Raw genomic sequence first — 24,798 nt, forward strand, 5'->3', positions numbered from 1 at the left:
TTTTTCTTTATGCTAATTATGGCACCAACATCCTGAACCAATGTCCTCCACACAAACCGATTCACATCGAGGAACATCTTAAACAACAGGCCTTCACAAAGATACAGACTAACAGAGGCCTTTGTTTGTGGCAGTGACTGTCATTTTAATGGGATGAAAGGACAACGACAGCAAACAAACGTTACTGTCTGCTGCTGGCTTGATAATAACTTCTGTTATTTGATGAAAATAATTAAGTTAAGTCAGCCTATTTGTACGCCATGTTTTTCAAAAATAGAAGTTGACGTAACAAACTGAGATAAACGGCAGAGACATCACAAAGCATTCAAATACAGAAAAGAAAAAAAACTCAAGGAGAACAATTAACACTACATGACAGCACAGTCCTTTGTGAGCTTCTCTAGATACAACAGGATCTGCTTTCAAGAGCCCAGATGAGCTGAAACGGTGCTGTGTGAAAGACTAATATGACAGCAGAGTTGTCATATTAGCATATGACTCAGCATATGACTATCCAGAGTTGGGACCAGGAAGCAGAGTTGCAGTCTTACACGCCTCTCTGCAGCTTCTCTCCTCCTGCTACCCCCAAAACCCATTCCATAGAGACTGTGTCAGCTCCCAAACAGACAAAAACAAACTAAAACCAGCAATAAACAACTTAAACATAAAAATCACAAAGAAAGAACAATACAGTATCCACATCTGAACCAAAGAGTAAAACAGTGAAATGTGGATTATTAAATATTAGGTCTCTCTCTCCAAGTCTCTGTTAGTACATGACTTAATAATTGATCAACAAATCGATTTACTCTGCCTTACAGAAACCTGGTTGCAGCAGGATGATTATGTTAGTTTAAATGAATCAACACCCCGAGTCATTCTAACTACCAGAAACCTCGAAGCACAGGCCGAGGGGCGGTGTGGCAGCAATTTTTCACACCAGTCTATTAATCAACCAAAGACCCAGACAGACTTTTTAATTCATTTGAAAGCCTGATGCTTAGCCTCGTCCCACCCCAGCTGTAAAACTCAGAAACCAGTCTTACTTGTTATCATCTATCGTCCACCTGGGCCTTACACAGAGTTTCTCTCTGATTTCTCAGACTTTTTATCTGATTTAGTGCTCAGCTCAGATAAAATAATTATTGTGGGTGATTTTAACATCCATGTAGATGCTAAAATGACAGCCTCAACATGGCATTTAATCTGTTATTAGACTCAATTGGCTTCTCTCAAACTGTAAAAGAACCCACCCACCACTTTAATCACACTCTAGATCTCTGTTTTAACATATGGCATAGAAACTGAACATTTAACAGTGTTTCCTGAAAACCCTCTGCTGTCTGATCATTTCCTGATAACATTTACATTTACAATAATTGATTACACAGCAGTGGAGAGTAGACTTTATCACAGTAGATGTCTTTCTGAAAGTGCTGTAACTAAGTTTAAGAATATAATCCACCCACTGTTATCATCTTCAATGCCCTGTACCAACATAGAGCAGAGCAGCTATCTGAACACTACTCCAACAGAGGTCGATTATCTTGTTAATAATTTTACCTCCTCACTACGCATGCGACTCTGGATACTGTAGCTCCTGTGAAAACTAAGGCCTCAAATCCGAAGTACCTGACTCCGTGGTATAATTCTCAAACACGTAGCCTAAAGCAGATAACTCGTAAGCTGGAGAGGAAATGGCGTGTCACAAATTTAGAGGACGCAGCCGTAATGCTCCAACAATCCATCAAGCGGTGCGGCTTCGTAGCTTACCAAAGTCGTACTAAAACATTTTTGACAGATTTTTGAGCGCCGTGTACCACATAAAATCGGTTCGAGGTCAGGAAGCACAACCAGAATTCATACATAAGCTGCAAAAAACTCTGTAATTAGCTTTTAGAAAGACACAAATTCTCATCTATAGATGCACAAACAAAACTGAGTTCACAGCTACACAGTCTGATTGAAACTGACCTGGGGAACACTTTGGGCAAAGACTCACACACACACAAACACTGCAGGAGGATCAGTGATTCTGTGGATTTTGGAAGGAAAGATGACAAATACCTCATCAGTCCTTTGGCCACATGAGCTAAAAATTAAGTCTCAAGTTTACTAATGAATGTTTCCAGCCACTGAAACTGTCAAAGCCAACAAGTCTCAGTTATGATGCTAGTGCCAGCCAGTATAACCAGGATGGTAAGGTGTTGTCCAGTGGACTGTTTTCTAAAACCACCCAGAGGGCAAAATGAGAGCTTTTTGTCACAGTCATGCAGTTTGAACTCAGCAAGAGAAGTGTGTGTGTGTGTGTGTGTGTGTGTGTGTGTGTGTGTGTGTGTGTGTGTGCAAACTCCACAGATGAAGCCAGACATTTTTGAATCACATTGAATCTGCTGAGTGTTTTCAGACTCTGTCAGGTTTCAGGTTTTGAGTCCAGACAGAAAAGTTGATTTCACGTGTTTACGGGGAAGTTGATGAAAGGCCCTATTTTTAATTCAGCAGATGATCTTATCTGCCATGTTCCCTCCATCAGCCAAACACGACTGTGTTTGGCTGCATATAAACAAGATATCAGTATTCTGGGGCAGGGGAATTTCACACATACTTTCCAACAGCCGTCTCCACAGCAAATATCAAGGCGATGTCATAAAATGACAGCCGTAAGGAAAAACTCCTACATGCAGAGTCAGTCTAAAGTCAGCCAGTCTAACACTATTTAGGGTGTAACGAAAAAAGATTCTCAGAATTTTGAAAGCGAGAATAGCAGCATCGGTTGTAAAGGTCTTGTCAGGTTGAAGCAGGACAGCTTTTTTTGCTCTGCACAGGTGAAGAAAGGTATGAGCGAGGCTGGTGGATGTGTGCCGAATCGAATGACACAACTCGGCAGACCGGGAATAAATGGGGCGGTGCAGCGGGTGTAATGGCGGCTTTGAGAGGAGGTGAAGAAATGAAAGTGAGACAAAGTGCTCACAGTTGTGACATGTCGCTCCAGCATAACCCGTCCCTGAGCAGTCACAGGAGAAAGAGCTCCACATCTGAGAACAGCGCGCTCCGTGTTCACACAGGTTAGGAAGGCATCTGCAAAGGAAAGCACAGTTTAGGAATCCACTCATTTACTTAGTGATTGTACCTGTATATATGGACATTTGAATTTCTTCACTTTATTTTCACAGTTTGAACCTTTGATCCAGCACGACGATATTTCGTCACACTGTATACTTGACTGTATGTTGTTGGGTTGACTCGTCGATAATAAGTCATAATGTGCACACATTGGGCTCGTTCACCAACAGCACCAACGTTTCACAATCTGGTGACTCATTAGCGTGTGCTTAACTTCAGACTATGCACATGAACGAACGGTGAACCCACCTCAGAAAATTAAAAACTCTACTCTGTTAATTTATTTCTACTAATAATAAATAATGATTTAGTATGTTATGCTATTTTTACATGAGCAAACATTTAAGTGGAGATATTATCTGAATCTCAGGAGCGGGACCTCATTCACACCCCTTCCAGCCTCAGGCTATATATGCCCCCTTCATCAATAGCTGCTGTTCTCATTTTCATGCCCCCCCCCCTCCTTCTCTTCTTCCTTTCAGTCTCCTTCGACATCTATGGACAGTCTGTCATTCTCTGTTCAGTGAGGCACAGCTTTATGTGTATATACACACATACAAGGAGAGGTTTGTCACAGACCTGACAGTCTTTTCAGTAATGACACTGACTTCACAGGTTCACAGGCAAAGAAAAAATGCTGCTGCTGTTAGCGTCTGCCATGCTATGTTAGCTCAAATGCTCACACAGAGCTGAGCTGAGCAGATCAGCCCTCTGTCACTGCTACCAAAGGGGTATATCGATGCATATATCTATGATTGATCAGCTCATTTCTCTTCAGACTGTAAGCAGCGATTTCAAAGTGAAGGACATGCAACATGCCATCATGTCAGAAACAACACAGAACAAAAGTTATCTCATTGAAAAAGCTGCAGGCAGAGATTTTCTGTCTTTTGACTGCTTGTAATTAATTGATTATCAAAATGTTTGCTAATTAACTTTCCCGTCCGCTGACTAATTGAAAAATCTGTAGTTACCTCCTAATGTGCCGAGCTCTTTCAAGCTTTCAGAACAACTGAGGCTTTAGGAGCTGCTCAGGATGATAACACTTTACTTCCGACCACAAAGAAGGAAAACAAACAAACCCACATAAATAGGCGGCTTCCAGGCATCTGCATTAGCGACTAACAGAACCAGTTGTTTTGTTGGTGTTTACAAAGCCGATCTTTTATCCAGCAGGTAAGAAAGAGCCGTGCTCACGTTCCCCTTTATTCGCTCCTGTGCTGTCATGAACACCAGCTTTGAAGTCCCCCAAAAGACTCATTTGCTGTTGATTCATGTTGTGCAAAGTAAAAATAAAAACAAGTGTGAACTGACGCTTTCTCACACTGTGCCCTTGTCTGAATTTGAAAAAGTGGAGCCGTGGCAGCGTTTCTCTAAAAATAAATGCATCTCTGTCACCTTCAGACAAGAATGCCCGTTAATAGGATTTCACCACAAAACGTGTTTCAGGGAAAATTTTAAACTGCACTCTTCTGATTAATAGTCCCGTCCTCGAGCCTCCTTCAGTTTCACATAATTGCCAGCCTTTCAAGCATGCATCTATAATTTCATGCACTTTTATCTCTCACCTATTAACTGCAGCGGCACGGGCCGGCCGCAACACGGATAAGGTTGCAGCCATCGGTTTAATTACCGTCTGGCTATTTTCTGATGTTGTGTGCACGGTTGACCTTACAGGTCAAGAAATGACAGCAGCTGGCACACCCAGGTGCACACGAACAATAAAGTGAGTCACAAAGTGTAATTAGAGCGAAAGCAAAGAAGATTCAGTCTGATGGAGTTCATTTCCTCGTATCGTCAAAGAAAAGTTTAAATCTCACGACAGCTTAAGGCTCAGAACAGAAAAGAGGAAGGTGTTCATATGTTCACCTCCCTCATGTTTTCAAATGATTTTTATTACCAGTTAATTTTCCATTTGATCTCATTCACCCAGTAAATATGTCCCAGGACCAAGCTCTCACCATACTGGTGAGAAATCAGATGTCACGGGTGAAGGTGGATCTCACTAAGAAACCCCGAGGCATCCCACTCTCGTATCATAGCAACTCGATGGCGTAAGCTAGCCCTGAAGCACAGCACGCTTTATCCACTTTCGTTTATCAGTTTTGATTCCAAGGAGCCATCTCTCCAAGAGATTTCCAGGACAAACGAGAATCATAAAAGGACTTGAAACGAGTGACTGACACCATAAACCCATCAGGACGGTAAGGTTCACTATACAAAGACACAGATCCTGATTGTCCTTAGAGATGCAGGTTCATGACATTTGGGGGTTTTTAATTTTATAATAATAATAAACATAAGCCTGATAAATTCATCTTTTTCAGGAAGTAAATGGTTATTCAGTGTAAAATATGTAACCAACCCAACACCAAAGGAAAGACAAACACAGTCAGCATGTAGATGAAGATGAAGGAGTTTCCCCAAGGAGCTGCTGGAGCCTAAATTAGAGTTCAAGCATAAAGGCGGGAGTACAGGCTGGCATGCTGTGAAGTGTGTGCACTGGATGATAACAGTGACTGTACACAGTGCAGCCCTCTGGCCCACATGGCACAATGTAACCAGTGGTACTGCTGTATGTGTCATCATTTGAATAAGAACAGGTTCCAACCAAAAACTAAAGGGTGTCCTGGCTCAGCTTTAGAGATGTACCAATGGTTGGCCTCTATAATAAAGTGACAGCAGAGGCTGAATGAGGATCTGAGTGATTCAGAGTAGAGCTGCTGTTCCCTCAGTGATGGTTCAGGCTTCCTGTGAGGACGCCTCCTGGATGCATCTAAGCTGAGTAATTCGTCCATCCAAGAGGAGGCCCAGAACATGAAGGAAATGTTTTCCAGCTCATTTGAGAACATCTCCAATTCAGTGTCCAAACAGAAGAGCCAGAGGAGGTGGCTGGGAGAGGGATGTTTGGACTAGGCTGAGACTGCTGTCCCTGTGCCCAGCTAAGCAGTAGAAATGGCTGCTTAGAACAGCTCGCTTAAAGAAAACAGAGGATGGCTGAACTCATTTGGGTGAACTTGTACACCACTGCAGTATCTGCACCAAGGTTTCAGCCATGTTTCATCAAATACAGCCTGACGGTGTTTGTGTAATCCTACTAGCAGACCAATGACGCGTCACACGCTGACCTGTCAGTTTGCTTCTTGACCGACGCCCTACAATAAATGAAATTACATGGAAGATCACCAAAAGCATGCTCCTGGAGGTGCCTGCTGCATCTCCTTCCTTCATTCGGTCACTTCCTACAGCGCGCCGTTCGCCTTACTGACACGGGAGACTCCCGTCACTCCTGTGTTTGCAAACGCTGGCTTAGACAGCAGACATGTGAAACTGAAGAAAAAAGCAGTTTGCATGTTTACTTCAATCCTGTACATGATCCACATGAAGGTGCTCACAGGACCCACAGCTGTGCAGGGTAATGAGGGAGAGCACGGCACACAGGACAGTAGGGAGGCAGCTTGTTAGCATAGTCCTCTGCCAGAGAAGCTACTCGCAAGTTTTCTGTTGCACTTTAATTGGACGATCCTGTCAGTTTGTCTCTATAGGACAAGATGTCAGTGACATTCAGGCTGTGCTGCAGGCAGCACGCTGTCATCCACAAATTAACAGCGTGGGCATGGATGAGTCTGTGGTGCCATCTTGGATAATGTTTGACATTCAACAATCACGTGTGTGCATGCTTTTAGCAGCTATACGTCTGAGCCATGCTCTTATTCAAACACATTCAGGCTACTTTACCTGTCTTTTATATTGCACGTGTCAAACTGAAGCTCGTTATAATTCCCCAGCAGTCCTTGCTGTACATGACTGAGATTCATCAGCTGGCTGTTGATGAATATGAGCTGCATGCAACCCTGGAAGGCTGGAGCAAAGCCCTGGCAGTCTGGAGCAGTCGCAGGACAGCCTGGATGGAAATAACACACGGTACAACCTTTAGCTTTTATTCCCAAGAAACATTCGGTTAGAGTGTAAAGGAGAACGCCTTAAGCTATGTTAATATTGGAAGCATGGTGTGTAAATCCACTAACCTCCAAAGTAAAAGCTGCCTCTTGATTGCACTTGTTCCCAAAGTTCAATAGTGGAGGAGGGCTCATTATCCACAGTCAGAGTGATCTGTAGGTTCCTGGCGTCGAGGCTCACAGAGTGCCACAGTCCATCGCTGACTCTCCTGCCTGATGAAGAACGGTTCAGTTTGGAAGTTTAAATGACAACAATATTTATTTATTTTACTTTAGTTAAAAATAGACTTTTGAGAGCTGCCAGTAAATTTCCTGTGCACACACACGCTTGTTTTCACGGACACCACGGGAGCTGCAGAGCTTCCAGCCTCTTCCATCACTCTGAGCCTCCAAACAAAAAGTCTGCCTCCTCCGCCGTGTCACTCAGCGCATATTTTATCATTTAGATGAAGTGAATATGGAAATGTGGAGAAATTACTAACGTCAGCTTCTTCCTGGTTCTTTATTATTGTCAACAAATAACGTGGGTGCATTACCTCCACTAATGTGAAGTAAGCACTGTACCGCAGTCGATCCTTCTCCATTCTTCACTTAAAGATGACACCAGCATCTTTGTTACAGTTTATCACCTACAGTTAGAAGGCTGTTTGCAGACATATGAGCATACACACTCTACTCTGATTAGCTGAAAAATGTTAGTACGACTCTGCAGACCAACATCTGGAATATCTTCTGATATGTGTCAGTCAGATTCTTTGTTCCCTTGTTGCTGAGTCTGTTGATGATGACTGAGAAGGTTACTACAGCGACTGCTGCCTACACTGCCTAACCCAAACCTTTAACCTGTAAGCCACCAAGCGCTTCACCAAAATAAAAGTGGCTGTGACAGATCATCACAAAGCTGGAGGCTTCAGGAGGACTGACTGACCCACGCCTCTGTTCCACTCACACTCAGTTAGTCCAACAGTGCCTGTGACTTGCAGCAGATCCCTGCATCCCAGAAGAGCCTGAGGGCTGCGGGCAGTTTTGTTTCCTTCTCTCCGTTCACAACAACAGACAACATTAATCTGAGTTTCCTTCCCTCCTTTCAGGTCAGATATATAAATCTCACCATGTGTTTGCTGTCTCGTTGCTGGCTAGTCAGTTTGTGTGGCTGCTGCTCATCTTTTAAAGTGTTAGAGTGGTGAAGACTCACACTAAACATGGCCAAAGAGTCCCTGTATGTACAGCTAATGCTCCCTGTGAGCTCAGAGTTGAGCCTCCTTTAAACATTCAGGTTGAGGCAGCTTGTGTTTGTGTTTCATGTCAGCTGATATCTTCACAACGCTCTTATCGTTTTCACATCCAACCCGGGGCTGATTGTGTTCGAGTGCTACAGCACCAGTGTTCTAGTCAGAGCCACCGTGGCGGCTCACAGCATCTCCTCAGCAGAATAAGGATCATAGTCAAGAGCCACAGCCGTGGCGAGGACTTCACAGCATCTCCTCAGCAGAATAAGGATCATAATCAGTCCAAGATGGAGGAGCTGGAGTCTGACAGCCAGGTGACCCTGAATCACTCCTTTCAGTTATGCTGCAAACTTTCCTTTTGCTAAAGCGTATAGTTAGGCTGGACCGGTGACCCTTCCCATGATGCATTGAGTTTTTGGGTGTTTCCTTTCCAGTCACCTTTCTCACTCACTATGTGTTAATAGACCTCTCTGCATCGAATCATATCTGTTATTAATCTCTGTCTCTCTTCCACAGCATGTCTTTATCCTGTCTTCCTTCTCTCACCCCAACCAATCACAGCAGATGGCCCCGCCCCTCCCTGAGCCTGGTTCTGTCGGAGGTTTCTTCCTGTTAAAAGGGAGTTTTTCCTGACCACTGTCGCCAAAGTGCTTGCTCATAGGGGGTCATATGATTGTTGGGTTTTTCTCTGTATCTATTATTGTAGGGTCGACCTTACAATATAAAGCACCTTGAGGAGACTGTTGTTGTGATTTGGCGCTGTGTAAATAAAACTGAATTGAACTGAATCACTGCTCCAAAGTGTCAGTGGCAGCCCCGTGTCCACACCAATCTGTGTGTTCATGTAACATCACATGTTGTGTGTCTCCTGACTAGAGTGTGATGGAGATCACTTCTTAACGAAATTCTTTTCACATCAAGGTCCCAGTGCACGTAGCTCCCACGTTTTCAATCAGGGCCCATTTTCATCCTGCCAATGCTCTTCTATCATCCAGCTGAACAAGGAAGCAGTGTGAAACAGTGATGTGACAGTGCTAATGAAACTGAAGGGAAAAGTTCAACTTTGGAGAAAAATGAAAGTCTGGAGTTTAATGATTACACTGAGAGTGATGCTGCTTGGTGTCCGACATTGTTACACTGTTCCAGCAAAGTGGTGAGAAAGGTGAGAATCTGTAGCTGACTTTAATTAAAACCTGCAGTTTGACAAAAAACTGTTTCCATGTTTATGATTTATTTCTTAAGCTTCCGACGATCGCTGTAACCGACGCTCACTCAGCACGCTGCGCTCATGTTTACACACCGGGGAGTCCAGTTTTCTCTGCGTGTCTCTTTGGTCCCGGCATCATAGAGAAGGTGTTCAGCTAACAGAGCATCACACATCATCTCCATATGAGGAATGTCCTCCACCCTGCATCTGTGCTTGGTGCAGCATGTTCCCACAGGATGGGTTTCCACACATCAGAGATGAGGACCTGGGGATTGTCTCGCACTGCGTTTAATATAATAATGTTGTTTGCTGCTTATAGATGCTATGATATGCTATATATAATTTCAGTTTGACCTCCAAAAATCGACGAGAAAGACGAGGGATTCTGATGACGGTAACACGAACAATAAACAGATCCCTTCCTTTAACTATGGTAAATGTATTGTTTCTGCATAACTGCAGGACTCGAGGTCATGGGCTTCATAGGCTGCAGCTCTAAGGCTGATATGTCCTTGCGCAGATGTTTAATTTAATGCACCATGAGGCAAATTATATAAAAGGGAATACAGTCCCTGAGCTGTGGTTTTCTTCTCCATCTATATTTCCCTGCAGCCATCCAACTGCTGAGAGCCTGACTTCCCCCAAGCAATCTTACTTATCTCTGTTATTTTTGCTAAGGAATCCTATACAGATAATTAGATGATATTTTCCCTCAAGTAACCCTCCCCCCAAAAATTATATTTTCGACTTTCTTGAGGATGAAGGTGATACAAGTAAGAGATTAAATTGGTTGCTGAGCACAAAACAAGCACCTTGGAGGACTCAGCAGTGCAAACAGGCTTTTTTGAGGCTGGTGTTCTCCGATGATGCTGTCAATAGAAATGTGATTCAAAAGCTGAAACTGACCTAACCCTGTGTCAGTCTGTGTTCATGCTAAACTAATTCATCTAGTCCTTCTGCTAAGCTAGTAGTAACTTCTTAGTAGACTCACAAATAGAATAAAACAACATTAAATCAATCAAATGTGTCACACTGCTACAACCACACACTGTAAAGAAAAATGACTAAAACTCAGTGAAACACACACATACATATTTTCTAATTAACAGGTTAACCCTAGAACACTATCGCTATAAATAGTAACACAATCACTAATGCCGGGTGATTTTTACCCGATATAATATAACCAATAAAAAGTAATCAAATATATCAAAATATGACAACACATGACAAATTAGAGTGGTCTCCTTTTACTTTCAACTGTGCCGTGTCTAACAAAATGAAAAAAAAAACCCTCCTAAAACAAAATAATGACTCTGGAAAGCTGGTCTTTGGTCCACCCATTCCTGGGAAATTTGAGACTTCCCTGGTGAAGGCACAGGCTCCTCGACACGCAAACAGCTGCAGGAGAGAGAAATCATGTAAATGTATTTGCTCGGGTGTAAATCACCCGGCGATAGTGTTCTAGGGTTAATCAAATACTAAAAGTGTACTTTAAAAACATGAGCTGTTCCATCCTCCAGGTAGTATTACGTGTATTAAAACAGGGTGAGTGTGCACAGGTCCAGAGCTGTGAACGTTAGCTTCATTTTTCATCTCTACAGGTTTCTGCATTGCTCGAACAAAAATGACCCACAGGGCCTCTCCTGGTGTCCTGTAGTTTCTCCTGCTTGGACTTTGGCTCCTGATCATTGCATGAGGATCATTTCTGTAACTATATTTCATGTTTCTTGAGTTGCTATTATGTATTCACTATCAGGAGTGCACAGTAGAATCAGGGACACATTAGTCTGTTGTGTGGACTCACCGGCTGAGACCTCTGATTTCTGTCGTCCCGAGCTGTGGAGGGTCAGGCGTAGCCAGCTGTTGCTGATCTGCAGCCTCAGTTTCTGTGGATCTGGGTTGAGTTGGACGGAGAGCAGTAACCCCTCCGGGTTCCACGTCCTGAACTGGAAGCGAACGGAGAAACCCCCCGCACCAGGCGATGCTGATGGGAGCGACAGGAAGCTGCTGCTGGAGCTCACAAAGGTGCAAGCCACCAGCTGGGGCTGCGAACACGAGAAGGTCACATTGCCCTAGAGGACAAAAAAGCCGAGGATGCAGATTTACATGCATCTTGCACAATATGTTAGGTGTCATGGGAAATAAATGTCATGTTGGTATGCACAAACAGGGAACAAATGGTAAGCGAACTGACACCAGAACCTTATTCTAGTGTCAACCACAATATTCATTAAACTGAATTATTTGGCATCAACAGCAAATTATTCATCAGTACCAATTTGTAGTACTTGGAACAGAATATAAATTTATAGTAACGCTGTAAAAGAGCCGACACATTTTGCAGTGTGTCAAATGAAAATTTAATCAAATAACCTCACACTGAGAGAGAAAACTGAATGTCAGCGTTTCTTCATAATGGATTTACTTTGTTTTTCACTGTTTTCCTGTTTTCTGCAATATACGTAGTATTACAGTGTTACAGTGGTGGACACTCTCATACCACAGGGATGGTCATTAAATGATCCATTTAAAAAGCAGGCTCTCTTATCTTCACAGAATGGGTGAATAGCTGCCAGTATTTCTGCATGAAGTGCATCTCAAATATTAAATATGGGGTCAGCAAATATCCAAGTCATGTCTGGGAGGCTAAAGCTTCAAGCAGTTGTTTATTCTACTGGCTCCTATTGGCTGCTAAGAGATGACTCTAATATTGGCCTCATTCAACCCTGCCCCACCCAGCTGCTGTTAAAAATATTATATTGGCTGGGGACAGCCAATCAGAAGTCTCCATTAAAGCGTGTCATTAAAGGAAGAGGAACTGGAAACTGGTTGAATTCTCTGTATGCCACAGAAATGTGTTTCAGTGCGTTCTTTATTACCTCCTTTATGAGAGGAAACACTGGGACCATTCTTTATGGGAGGAAAGAATTGAAAGACTATTCCATCCCATAATACACAGCGACACACCATCAGACCATCCATGGAGACAATCAGCAAAATGGACATATATTTTTAATACACTGTCTCCTCTTATTGCAGCTGAAAATAGGGTCAGTGGTGTAAATGTACATGTGGACACACACGCACACACACACACACACACACACACACACACACACACACACACACACACACACACGCACACACACACACACACACACACACACACACACACACACACACACACACACACACACACACACGCACACACACACACACACACACACACACACACACACACGCACGCACACACACACACACACACACACACACACACACACACACACGCACACACACACACACACACACACACACACACACACACACACACACACACACACACACACACACACACACACACACACACACACACACACACACACACACACACACACACACACACACACACACACACACACACACACACACACACACACACACACACACACACACACGTACATTTATGTAGAATAGATTATACATGACTGTTTCTCTGTTTCTGTCTTTGTTACAAAGACAAACATTAAGGTCTCGATCCAAGATGAGCACACAAGTTTAAACTGATAAAACCATCCATGGAATTAAGTAAAGGAATATGGCAGAGCTGGATAAGTGCAAACACAGACAGTGGTGTGTGCTGAGGTCAGAGTCCTATCAGTCCTGCTGCCTGCAGGGCAGCATGGAGCAATCACAGCTCTTTGACTTTCAATATGATTCCCTCCTATCAACCTCGGGGAGATTGTCCCATTGAAATTCCATTACAGCTTCCATCATGCCAGCCTCTTTCCACCTCTGCTTCTGTTGTCAGTAAAGACCTTTTAATGCAGCAGTCAGACGTTAAGGCAGGGGTGTCTCAGATGAGACCTGGCTTGGTGATTGGTGTAGGTGGTGACTCTCAAACAGCACTTGGGCTTAATCACAATGGATGTAACGATTGTCACTTGTTCCTCAGTGTCTGACAAGACTCGCTTAAATATGACTAATCAAATATCTCACAAATCAGCAGAGAGAAAATTGGGAAACGACGCAAGTGAGCGCCTGCCTTTTCCAACAGCACCATCGCTTGGCTTCGTGTTTATTCACACATATTCACACTAAACTCAAATTCCTCTGTCAAATATGTTTATTGGCAATAGAAAATACATAAGGTTGTACTCATTTCTCTTTTATTCGTGGACCTCCTGTTCGCATGTCTTGTAAAAACAACAACACGAGAAAAAAAAAATTGTTTCTTCCACATTACATGTCTCACCGTGTCAAAGTAGAACTGCAGTTTTTCTCACAGTATCAAAATTATTTTCTTTGTACTTACTTTGAACCTCTTCATACAAAGTAGGAGGGGAAGTCTGTGCGCTCTTTACTTTGTTCCATTGAACACCAGAATTGGCAGATCTGCCACTGGAGTGTTGGGCTTTTCCCAGATGATTTTCCCATTCAGCGTGACCAGTTTGGTGGGTCACTGATGGTCTGTGAAGGCACATCCATGGAGGGATGCACAGACCTCTACAGTCAAGGCAAAAGCACCCTGACTGCCATTAGGGCGAAATCTTTGGTCCCATTGTCATGTGGCAGTTCCTGGAGGATGAAGGAACTGATACCACTGACTGACCCTTACACTCACCTGGCATAAATACAGTAGAACACGTCTGGGACGATATGTGCTGGTCTATCTGCACTTTAGACTGTCTAGGAGCTCAGTGCTACCCTGGTCCAGATGTGGGAGGGGAGATCTCCCAGGACAACATCTGGCATCTCAATGGGAACATGCCCTGACATTGTCAAGCAGAAGCATGTGGAGGTCATACAAACTTCTGAGTACCATTTCTGAGTTGGTGGCAGGACATTTTTGGCAAAACGTAACAGCCTGCTGCATCATTTTTATTGTGACTTTCAGGGTAACTTTGAATTTAGCCCTGTGCAGGATGATCATTTTGGTATTTATTAAATGGTATCCATTCATTCCTCACACATTACCCAGTCCATGCCAGTGTAGATATCCAAAAAGATTTTATTTCCAACCAACATCTGATGTGTGTTCAAAGTGTTCCTCTGATTTGTTTAGCAGCGTATAAACATAAAGCCTTCTTCTTTCAGCATCAGGATCACTGAGGATCATCTGCCTTTATCACACCCTGTAACTCCTGCCTGGCAGCTTCAACATCTCCACTATCCCTCCTCTGTCAATGTCCATCTCAGCCTGAGCGGTCCCTCTGTAATCATTTCTAATCTGGTTCATTCTGGTCACTCTCAGTGAAAACTTCAACCCTGACACCTTCACCTCTGCTATGTCTCCAAATCATACAGCATAGCATAGGTCTCACAACCATGACGAGCTGTATCACTTGAGCCCACGTGGACTAGCACCTGTTTTGAAAGGAGACACTGGAGCAGAGCTTATCCAGGATCACAGGGACTATGGTTCCCATGAAACCGTGCGTGACGTGCGCTGAAGAAGCAAATGTTCCTCAGAATGGAGTCTCCCTCTATCAAAGTGGTTGGACGAGCAGATAAAGGCTGTGTGACAGAAAGGAATCTCTCTCTGTGTGTGGATCAAAGTGGTGGTGAGGGCCGCCAGTGTCAGATAAAGCGCCCAGGGCAGCTGTGACAGCGTAGCTTGCCAAGGAATGTGATCCTCACAATGTGTGTGCGCTTTGTGCTTAGGGACTTAAAGCGCTATCAGCATTTACCATTTACCATGAAGCCTAATGGCTGCTCAGGGATCGCCACCGCTCATCTTAACCTAGCTTCAACAACTAGCTTCATGGTCTCATCCATATTATCCCTCTGCAGTTACTGTATCTCTGCTCATCAGCCTTGTTCTTGAAAATCACATCTCCATTCCTCACTCCAAACACTAATACCTCACACCAGATTCACCAGTTTCCTTCAGATGTACTTTCCCAGTCATCTGGACCTCTTCCCTCCTTACACTCTGCCTTTGTCAAATGTAATCCTTACTTCCCACAGAATACCTGATGCCGCTTCGCTACATTCTCCAATGACCCCACCTTCCAGTCTACCATCTTTTTCAGATTGCACCATCAGTATTAGATGTGGTCCACCTGTGTGCACCTTTCTCCAGTCTTATTTGTTACCCTATCTTCACCACAGCCATTTGGCCTTATGCATTTCTCTCTTTAACACCAGACCTACCCAACACTTCCTTAATCACCTCTGTTCCCTTCACCTACATATCCACTGAAATCTCTCCCCCCAGAGGACATGCTCTAAACTTCATCCAGTTTATACAGAAATGTGCAATCAATCCACGATTATTTACATGTGATAGTTTTCATAAAGTTGTCCTTCAGTCCTGACGGAGATACCGCTCCAGGCTGTTGCCTCACACTCCTGCTAAACCTGACTATAGAATTACTGTACTGCAATATATGATTACCAAATTAGACCTTTACAGTTTCACTCTCTCCACTCGCCCACTTTCTTTTGCCCGCCTACAGATGTACTCTTCCTGCATTTTTTCCTACCTTTATAAATATCATTACATCAGTTTCAATCCCTAATAGAGATCATCTGTGCTGTGAGGATTTTTCACTTTTGTGAGCTTTTACAGTTTTTTCTGAATGCTTAAACCCTAACTGTGATTCTTATAGCACAATTTCTAAAACTATTAATACTTATAGCAAAACCACTCACTGAGTTTGCAAAACTAAAAGCACAAACACTGCTTTGCACTCAGTTTGCCAGTTTGTAACACACACTTTGCAAAACTGTAGCTACAATCCACTGCACAGCACTCTTTTTGTGGAACTGTAAACACAACTCACGGCTTTACACTCAATTTCCAAAGGATCAACACACTCCTAGCAAAACTATACACATTTATGGCCATTATTTACACTATTTTGCCAACTGTCTGGCACACTGTCACATGTGAAAACTGTGTTAGATAATTAGTTCACTTTGCAATCAGCCTAAGCACTATAAATAAGCTACAGGTAAGCTGTCCATGTGGAGTACAATGGAAGGAGCAGCAAGAGTGAGAAGAGTGAGAATTAGAGGAGGCCGAGGAAGAGGACGTGGAGGTGAAGAAGTAGGACGAAGAGGACGACAGGGACAAGGAGGTGAAGTTAGAGGAAGAGGACAAGGAAGAGCAAGAGGAGGACGAGGAGGGGGAAGAGGAAGACGAGGAGGGGGAAGAGGAAGGGCAAGAAGAGTAAGAAATAGAATTACTGATGACATCAGAGCTACAATAGTGGACCATGTAATCAACCATGGAATGACCCTGGAAGTGCATACTGTAGTGCTGTGCATGTGCCTGCTGTGCTGCATTTGTTTTGTCTTGTCCAGAGAGTGATGGAGCTAGAGGCAGATGGGTCATGAGCAGTTTGTTGTGGATGAGGCTGGTTTTCACCTCACTAAGATGAGGAGACGTGGCAGGAACATTATTGGACACGGTGCCATCATCAATGTCCCAGGACAACGTGGTGGTAACATAACTATGTGTGCAGCTATAAGTCAAAATGGTGTTGTTCACCATCATGCAACCCTGGGCCCATATAACACTGCAAACATTATTACATTCCTGGACACCTTGCATGACATGCTCACTGTTCAGAGACCAGAGCAGACCAGATACGTCACCATATGGGACAATGTTAGTTTCCATAGGGCTGCTTTGGTCCGCAACTGGTTTACAGATCACCCACTCTTCACTGTACTCATCCTCCCCCCATACTCTCCATTCTTGAATCCAACTGAAGAGTTCTTCTCTGCCTGGCGCTGGAAGGTCTATGACCGTCATCCCCATCAGTGCATAGCCCTTTTACAGGCAATGGAGGAGGCATGTGGGGATATTGACCAGGCATCATGTCAGGCCTGGATACGCCATTCATGAAGATATTTAAGAGAGATAAGATAAGATAAGACTTTATTGATCCCACGACGGGGAAATTTTTGCGTCACCTCAGCTCAGGTACAGATATCAGAAGGAAATACAAAAAAAAAATTTTCCCCGGTGCCTTGGACCAGAGGACATTACATGTGATGTAGATGAAATTTTGTGACCGGACCCAGAGAGACGACACGATGTAGACTGATTTCTTTTTTTTCCTCAGTGAAATTACTATTTTGTTTGGACTTGGAAATAAACACTTGTGTTTGTTTTGATGTGTGTGAATAAACACCAGTACTTGAGGTTTGGATCCCTCTATGCTTACGGATCTATGACAAAAGTATGAGCTCAAACTGACATAGCCTACCTTGTGCACAGAGAAAGCAAAAGCCAGATGTGTTTTTATTCATACCATCAGTGTGTAGTTGGTGCATTGTGTGCTTATTAATGTGATGACTTGTGTTAACTGTTTGATATGAAAATGCCATTTTTACGAAGGTTTGGAGAGTTAAGCAAGAGTTATTAGCTTTTGCAAGAAAACTACAATGTTTTGCTGATTTGGTGAAGGGTTTTCTTATTTGTGTGTAGAGTTTTGCAAAAATAGCCAATAGTTACAAAAAATTTGCTTAAGCCATCAGAAAAAACTGTAATACACAGCAGACTCACTAAGAACACATGCAGCACAGTAACTGTGGAAATCTATGCCACTCACCACGCTGTGTATCTGCGGCTTGCGTCTCTTTGCCAGATCTATGACATTGATCCCGTTGTAGTAGAGGTTTTCCATGCAACCATTGAAGTTCTTCCTCAGAAAGGTGCCGGGCTTACCCGGCAACGGGATCCCTCCAAAGCTCAGCTTTAAAGAAGAAAATACAGAAGTGGAAAAACCTTTATCACCGGAAACCGATCCACCATGATGAAGAACAATTAATGTTTTTAACAAAAATGATGTGAAATTAAATTAAGAATCTGAATCTTTTATTGTCATTGTGCCAACGTAACAACAACCAAAGTATATGCAAAATACCAAACACAAAAAATAAATAGATATGTACGTGTGTGTGTGTGTGCGTGTGTGTGTCCGTGTGTGTGTGTGTGTGCGTGTGTGTGTGTGTGTGCGTGTGTGTGTGTGTGTGTGTGTGTGCGTGTGTGTGCGTGTGTGTGTGTGCGTGTGTGTGTGTGCGTGTGTGTGTGCGTGTGCATGTGTGTGTGTGTGTGTGCGTGTGTGCATCTGTGTGCGTGTTTGTGTGTGTGTGTGTGTTATTTATTCATATCTATGGCAGATACTGTATTCAGTGAGTGACAGAGTAACACTCACAGCCTTCAAAGCTACATCACACCTATTACATGCTGTATACGACTCCCTCGTGGTCTTATTGCCACAGCAGTTTAGGGAACACTTTTTCCTTTGTTAATGTAACAAAGGAAAAAGTCAACAGATTCTGACAGAAATCTGCAGATTATCCTTTGAAGCACCGCTCCTCTAAAACAGCAATAAGGATCATTATTAGGCCATATGTAAATAACAAAATAACTTAATAACTTAAAGCAAAATTGGGAAACGTAAAGTCTGAAGTCTTTATATTAAGGGTCATCAGTCAAACAATACTGTTTGCTCTGGGTCTAAACAGAGCGCGTTGTGTGTGACGTCTTCTTTTGCACATGCGGGCCGCTTTGAGCGTTCACACTAGAGCGCGTTTGCTGTCGCATTTTATTAGTAGTGTGAACAAACAGACAAACAAATCAGATTTGATCAAAAAATCTGAACTGAGCATTAAGACCTGCAGAATTGCACATGAACATGTTTGGATTCATGGGAATTTGCCTCACTGCATATTCCTCGATAGCATTTATCTCTTCATGCCAACCCTGATCTGTCCGTGTCTGACCCTGAGCGTCCCAAGCCAGTACTGACCGAGCCACAGGGTCCCACTCAGCCTGCTGTGTTCAGTCCTGCTCTGTCTGAGCCAGAGCCTGAGCTAGTAACTCCTCGCTGTGGCGGCCGGCCGCCTGTGGAGCTGCCGTGGTGTCCCATCACTGTCACCGCTGGCTTCCAGAGAGTCTCCTCCATGCATGCCGTTGCCGACATTCTGCCCTGGGCAAAAGGTGGGGCTCCAGCTCAGTTGCTTGCCTCAGACACTGTATTAACCTGTCCGAGTGGCTCCATTATCTTCACTGTGGCTGTTGTCCTGTCCAGTCACCTGGACATATCAGTCTGGCATGGACTTGGATGCCAGACTCCATCCAAGCCACCCGAGGGTGTCGGCGGCTGATGCCGGCTTCCGTCCATGTCAGCAGAGGGTCTCCGTCGCAACGCCAGCCTCTGTCCATTTCTCCATAAGAGTCCCGTCTCCTGCCATGTCGCCTCTGGCTCCCAGCCAAGCCACCGGAGGAGTCTGATCTCTTCAGCCATCTGTAGTCTCTGGCCAAGTCTCCGGATAGGCCACGTCTTTTCCATCAAGAGTTCCTTCATCTCTGCTGCTGGCCTCCTGGTCAGCCTCCTCTGTCTCCAGCCTCCTGATTAGTTTTGTCTCAGCCGTTTTCCACCTGGCCAACACCCTCATGTATGGTTTTTGGTTTTGTCCGAGATGCATTGGGGCATACTGCATTTCTGTTCATCAATAACTTGAATGGGTTTACAATAAATAAAGTTAAAATCACTCAACTCCAGTCCGCCAGTCCCAGTACTGGGACACAGATGTATCTCTTGTTAATACACAAACCAAACCAAGTCTGCACAGCTCTCCATATGCTACAATAATAAGACCCCCTAGTACTGCTGTGATTAAACCATCAAATCTGGCAGAGCTAAACTTGAGCTTTTTTCAAACACACTAATAGCATCGATATTTTCTCGGTCACTGTCATAAGGCTGTTGTTCACACTTTAATCTTAATAAGACTGAAGTACAGTTTCTGGAGCTATTTGTCTCGTATCCCAGAGGCCAAGGTTGTATAGTTTGGTTGCAGAGTTTTGAAGCTTTTACTGACTGAATCTAGGTTTTTTTTTTTTGCTAAAATGTATTCAAGGTCTTTTGGGGTTAAAGCAAAATGTCCATGTTTCCACAGCATACAATGCAGTGTCACACAATGTTAAATGCTGTGTAAAGGTCTTCAGAGGCTGCCAGTGTTCTTGGCAGGCAGCTGTTCATTTGAGAAATCAAAAATGACCCGTCTGCTATTTCTGTTTCTCTCTGTTTTTCAAATTATTATTTCAAATAAAGCCTCTTTCAGGACATACATAGACTAGACTCTGTTTACCACCATTAATACAGCTCATCAGTGCTTTAATAATGACAGGGTTATCTCATCCTCAGCAGCTAAATTCATTAACTGCTGTCTAACCTCCACTGTCTGTAATTCAATCAGCACATGGACTCACCTCGTAGTCCACCTCCAGTGAGTGTCCTTCCCCTTTGGTTTGGAAGCGCTGTGTGTAGGAGTCCACTGTGAGGTTAACCTGCTTGTTGAAGCGCTCTATATGAACTGAGTGCCAGTGCTGGTCATCCAGCAGACTGCCCACAGTGACAGGAACACGATGGCTGCTGAACCTCGCTCTGCTATCATCTTTACAAACACAACGAGAAGACCAAGAAGACAGTGAGCAGAAACATCTCCAGTAATGAAGCTGTATTTGTGTATGTTAAAAAAAGTACATTGGTAAGTAGGCACTGCTTTTTTTTCTCAACAAAACCAAGCTGGTTCATACCTTTCAGTATGCTCAGTTGTTTGTTTGGAACAGCACTACTCTTCATATTCAGTGAGTTTATTATACATTCAGGTTTAGCCATTTGAAGACTTTCTGCTAAAAACAACTGGAAATGATAACTTAATCGTAAAGACATCCTCCAAAATATATCTCCTCTAAAGGCTCCATATCCCCTCGATCATACTCACTCTCTGTCTTCATCTCTAACAATGACACGTCAATGATCACAAGGACACTGGAAAAACAGAGCTCACCTAAGTTGAGGTAGAGGTCCAGTCTTCCTCTGTGAAGTTCTAGTGTGATGTAATCTCCTCTCTGCCCTTCTCCATGCAGTAGAACGCCCTCGGCCTGATGGCTTTTGAAGCGCAGAGAGATCACGTCCTTGACCGTCGACATGGACTTCTGGTTGAACCGATACAGCAATGAGCTTCTGCCGTCAAAGTCTGCCACGTATGACTCTACAAGAAAAGGATCAACTCTAAAATCAGTATTACGTCAGTGACTGTAAGTAAAGAACAATTAAAGTGTGTCTAATGACTATTTGGTTGTCTTAGCTCATGTGCATGTTGCAAATCACAGTGCAGATACTGTCATATTTTTAGCATAAACTGGACCTGAAAGACTCAGACAACTTGGTGGTTTAAAGGTTTTACTTAAAAAGTGGAATCGATACGACAGGCCATTAACTTGGGAATACATTTTCCCAACTGGTGCCAAGCAGGGAGGTCATCAGAGGATGTAAACAATGGCAAAAGAGGTATTAGACCTTTTTTTTTTATATCATTTTAGCTTTGCTTCTGACACCTTGCTTGTTATTTTCCAGCAGCTTTGAACGGGCAGCAGACAGTTAAGCAGCTATCCAGAAAAAGAGCGAGTGGTTCATTGGAGTGTGGGCAGAAAACTGGAAGATAATGACTTTATTTAAGAAACGTGCAAGTTTGGGTGATTATCATGGATGCAGGTAACCTATTATTCTGTCCATTTCAAAAGGCGCATCAAAGGAATGTCCATCGATGGAAGCCAATTGTTCTGGTATGGAAACCCTATGCAGACAGGGTTCTCCTCCTGTCTGCAGGGTGGCAATTTTGTTCAGCAGTTCGAAGAAGAGCTGCCTGCTTCCATGCATATGTTGGCAAAGATAGTGTTAAACCGATGGCACAGTCACTGCCTTCCAGAATGGGGAACAATGGAAGCTTTAAGAGGCTTTAGAGGCTTTAGAAGAGCAGTGACCAGTTGCAGAGGAGGTAAATGTATTATGCAGATATTCTAACCAGGCCAAATGAGAGCTCCCGGACCATGAATCTGATAACATCATACACCATAGTGCTGTTTCTAGTTGCGTACGCCATTTGTCCATTAGATTAAGGATCAAACTAACTTTAGCTTGCAAAGATTTTTGAGACCTGAGAGACAAAGAGGGGACCTCCATTAAATGCCACAAGGAATGCCATAAAGCTGGAACACATGATTAACCAGTTTGGCTGTTTCAATGGAAGTAGGTGTTAGGTTGAAATTGTTACATGTTGCCATTATTGTACTTAAATTTGTAAGCCTTGGTTCAAACTGTATGATCAAAGACATTCTTCTCTTTTACTTCCTGCCCTTTATGGCATCACCTGTGCTTGTGCATGGTGAGACTGTTAAAAAAGGGGTTGAGCCATATACAGGGTGAGGGGAGATGACCCTTTGTGATCAGCAGGAAGTCACACAAATGCACCCACATCCACACACACTCACTCATGTCCACATACATACACACACATGGATCCACACACACACCCATGCTCGCACATGCATACACACACACACTCAGTGCCTGAGTTTTATGACACACCACAGGGGGTTTTTACAATGGGTGTTTGTGTAAACTGTGTGTCACACAATAAAAGGCTGCAGGGGAAGCTGTTTTTTTCGGGTGGTGTGAGACTGAGGGCAGAGGTGCTGCTCTGAGATCCTCCCCTTGCTAGCAAGTAAAAACTGGTTGAACTGTTTGTCTCGCTTTCTTCATGGGTGATAAGTCTCTGAACTACCAGGCCTGCTGAAGCGCAGACCCAACAGCAGATCTCTTAGAAATCTGTATATCATGGCTAGTATGACTTTGTTACATCTGATAGACGCGGGCCACAAAAAATCTGAGGTCTATAAGTGACAAAACGTTCCAAAGAGGAACAGTTGCAACAAAAAACCCAAGTTTGACGGTTCTCTGTTTAACAGTTATAGACGAATTTCAAAACTACCATTCATTGCTAAATGTTCTGGATGAATACAGCATTCTGGGTAAATTCCATTCGGCTTCCATAGAGCTCACTCTACTGAAACTGCACTTCTTGGACTGTCCAGTCATGTCTTGATGAGATGTGATGCAGGAGAATGCTGTTTTGCTGATGTTGGACTGACCTGTGCCTTTGATACTGTGGATCATCACATTTTGTTAGATAGGCTGAGGCACTGGATGGGTTCCTTTAAGCCCCAAGATGTTTCCAAACTACAGATTTTGCATAGGTGCATAAACTCCATTAGAGGTTGGATGACTGATAACTTTCTTCAACTTAATGAGGAGAAAACCAAAGTCCTTGTTTGTGCTCCTAAAAAATTTGTGCCCAAAGTTATGGAAAATTTAGGTCCTCTTGCTACATTTGCCAAATCCTCTACTAGGAATCTTGGAGTGGTTTTCAAAGATCTTTTAAATCAATACATCCCCAGCAGTTCCCCGAGGTCATGGGATCAGGGCTTGCTGGTTGTCCATCATACGAGGCTGCCACTAAAAGGTCACAGAGCTTTTGTAACTGTGGCCCCCAGACTCTGGAACTCACTTCCTTTGAGCCTGAGATCTGTGGACTCAGTCGTCTCTTTTAAAAAACAGCTAAAAACTCATCTTTTTAAACTTGCCTTTGGTTAATATTTGTTTTTATGTTTTAGCTTCTGTAAAGCACTTTGTGATTGTTATCGTGAAAGGTGCTATACAAATAAAATTTTACTTACTTTTACTTACTAACTGACCAACAAGTCGTTGAGTGCCAGTTTTACTCCTGGCACAGATAGTACTGTACAGGCTAAGATATATTCTATGGCACTGCAAGAGTGAGGAAGGATTTTGGTTCAGAAAAGCTGAAATCTGTGGAGCTTCAGGTTAATATTTTGGAAACCTGGACAGTACGTGATTATGAAGATAAACCAACTAAAAAGCAACTGGTACCTAGCCTCTCTTGGGTTCAGGCATTTGGCATTCTGCAAATAAAACATGTTTTTTAGTATGTGTCCACACAATAAAAAGCTATCTCAGCCCCATCCATCTAGTTCAACTGAACTCTTTCAGCACCAGAGAACAAAAATAGTAGGGTAAAGACCTCGAAGAATAGAGAGTAAATCCCAATTATCAGAGGACCCTCTATGAGCAAGTATTTGGCATCAGCAGAAACGAAACACTCCCTGTGATTGGTCAGGGTTGAGAGGAGGGAGAAATGACAAAAGACACACTGTGCAAAAGAGCCACAGAATAATAATAACTAATGATTAAAATGCTTTATAAACACATAAAAAGTTAAAAGAGGTAAATGTTTTTTGGAGTGCATCGAAGGAAAGGTTCAGGGTCGCTTAAACCTAACTTTAATAGCTGACAGGATGTCTGTCTCCCCAATCCAAACTGGGAGCTGGTTTCAAAGCTGCCTTCCTTTCTACTTAATACTAAATATTACAAGTAAGCCAGCAATCTGAAAG

General features: G+C 43.3%; 1 protein-coding gene across 1 annotated transcript in view; it reads right to left on the reverse strand.

Annotated features, from left to right (window-relative positions):
• Positions 1–24,798, reverse strand: part of cntnap5a (contactin associated protein family member 5a) — a 125,052-nt gene that overhangs the window by 44,534 nt on the left and 55,720 nt on the right. Inside the window, exons 5-11 of the mRNA XM_039600461.1 lie at positions 21,336–21,539; positions 20,755–20,939; positions 18,086–18,229; positions 11,326–11,593; positions 7,152–7,295; positions 6,862–7,027; positions 2,972–3,078 (exon numbers count right to left, since the gene is read on the reverse strand). Coding sequence (XP_039456395.1) covers positions 2,972–3,078; positions 6,862–7,027; positions 7,152–7,295; positions 11,326–11,593; positions 18,086–18,229; positions 20,755–20,939; positions 21,336–21,539 — 1,218 coding nt within the window. The remainder of the gene's footprint in view (positions 1–2,971; positions 3,079–6,861; positions 7,028–7,151; positions 7,296–11,325; positions 11,594–18,085; positions 18,230–20,754; positions 20,940–21,335; positions 21,540–24,798) is intronic.

The sequence above is a fragment of the Oreochromis aureus genome, linkage group 16 (assembly GCF_013358895.1).
Source record: "Oreochromis aureus strain Israel breed Guangdong linkage group 16, ZZ_aureus, whole genome shotgun sequence".
Taxonomy (NCBI): domain Eukaryota; kingdom Metazoa; phylum Chordata; class Actinopteri; order Cichliformes; family Cichlidae; genus Oreochromis; species Oreochromis aureus.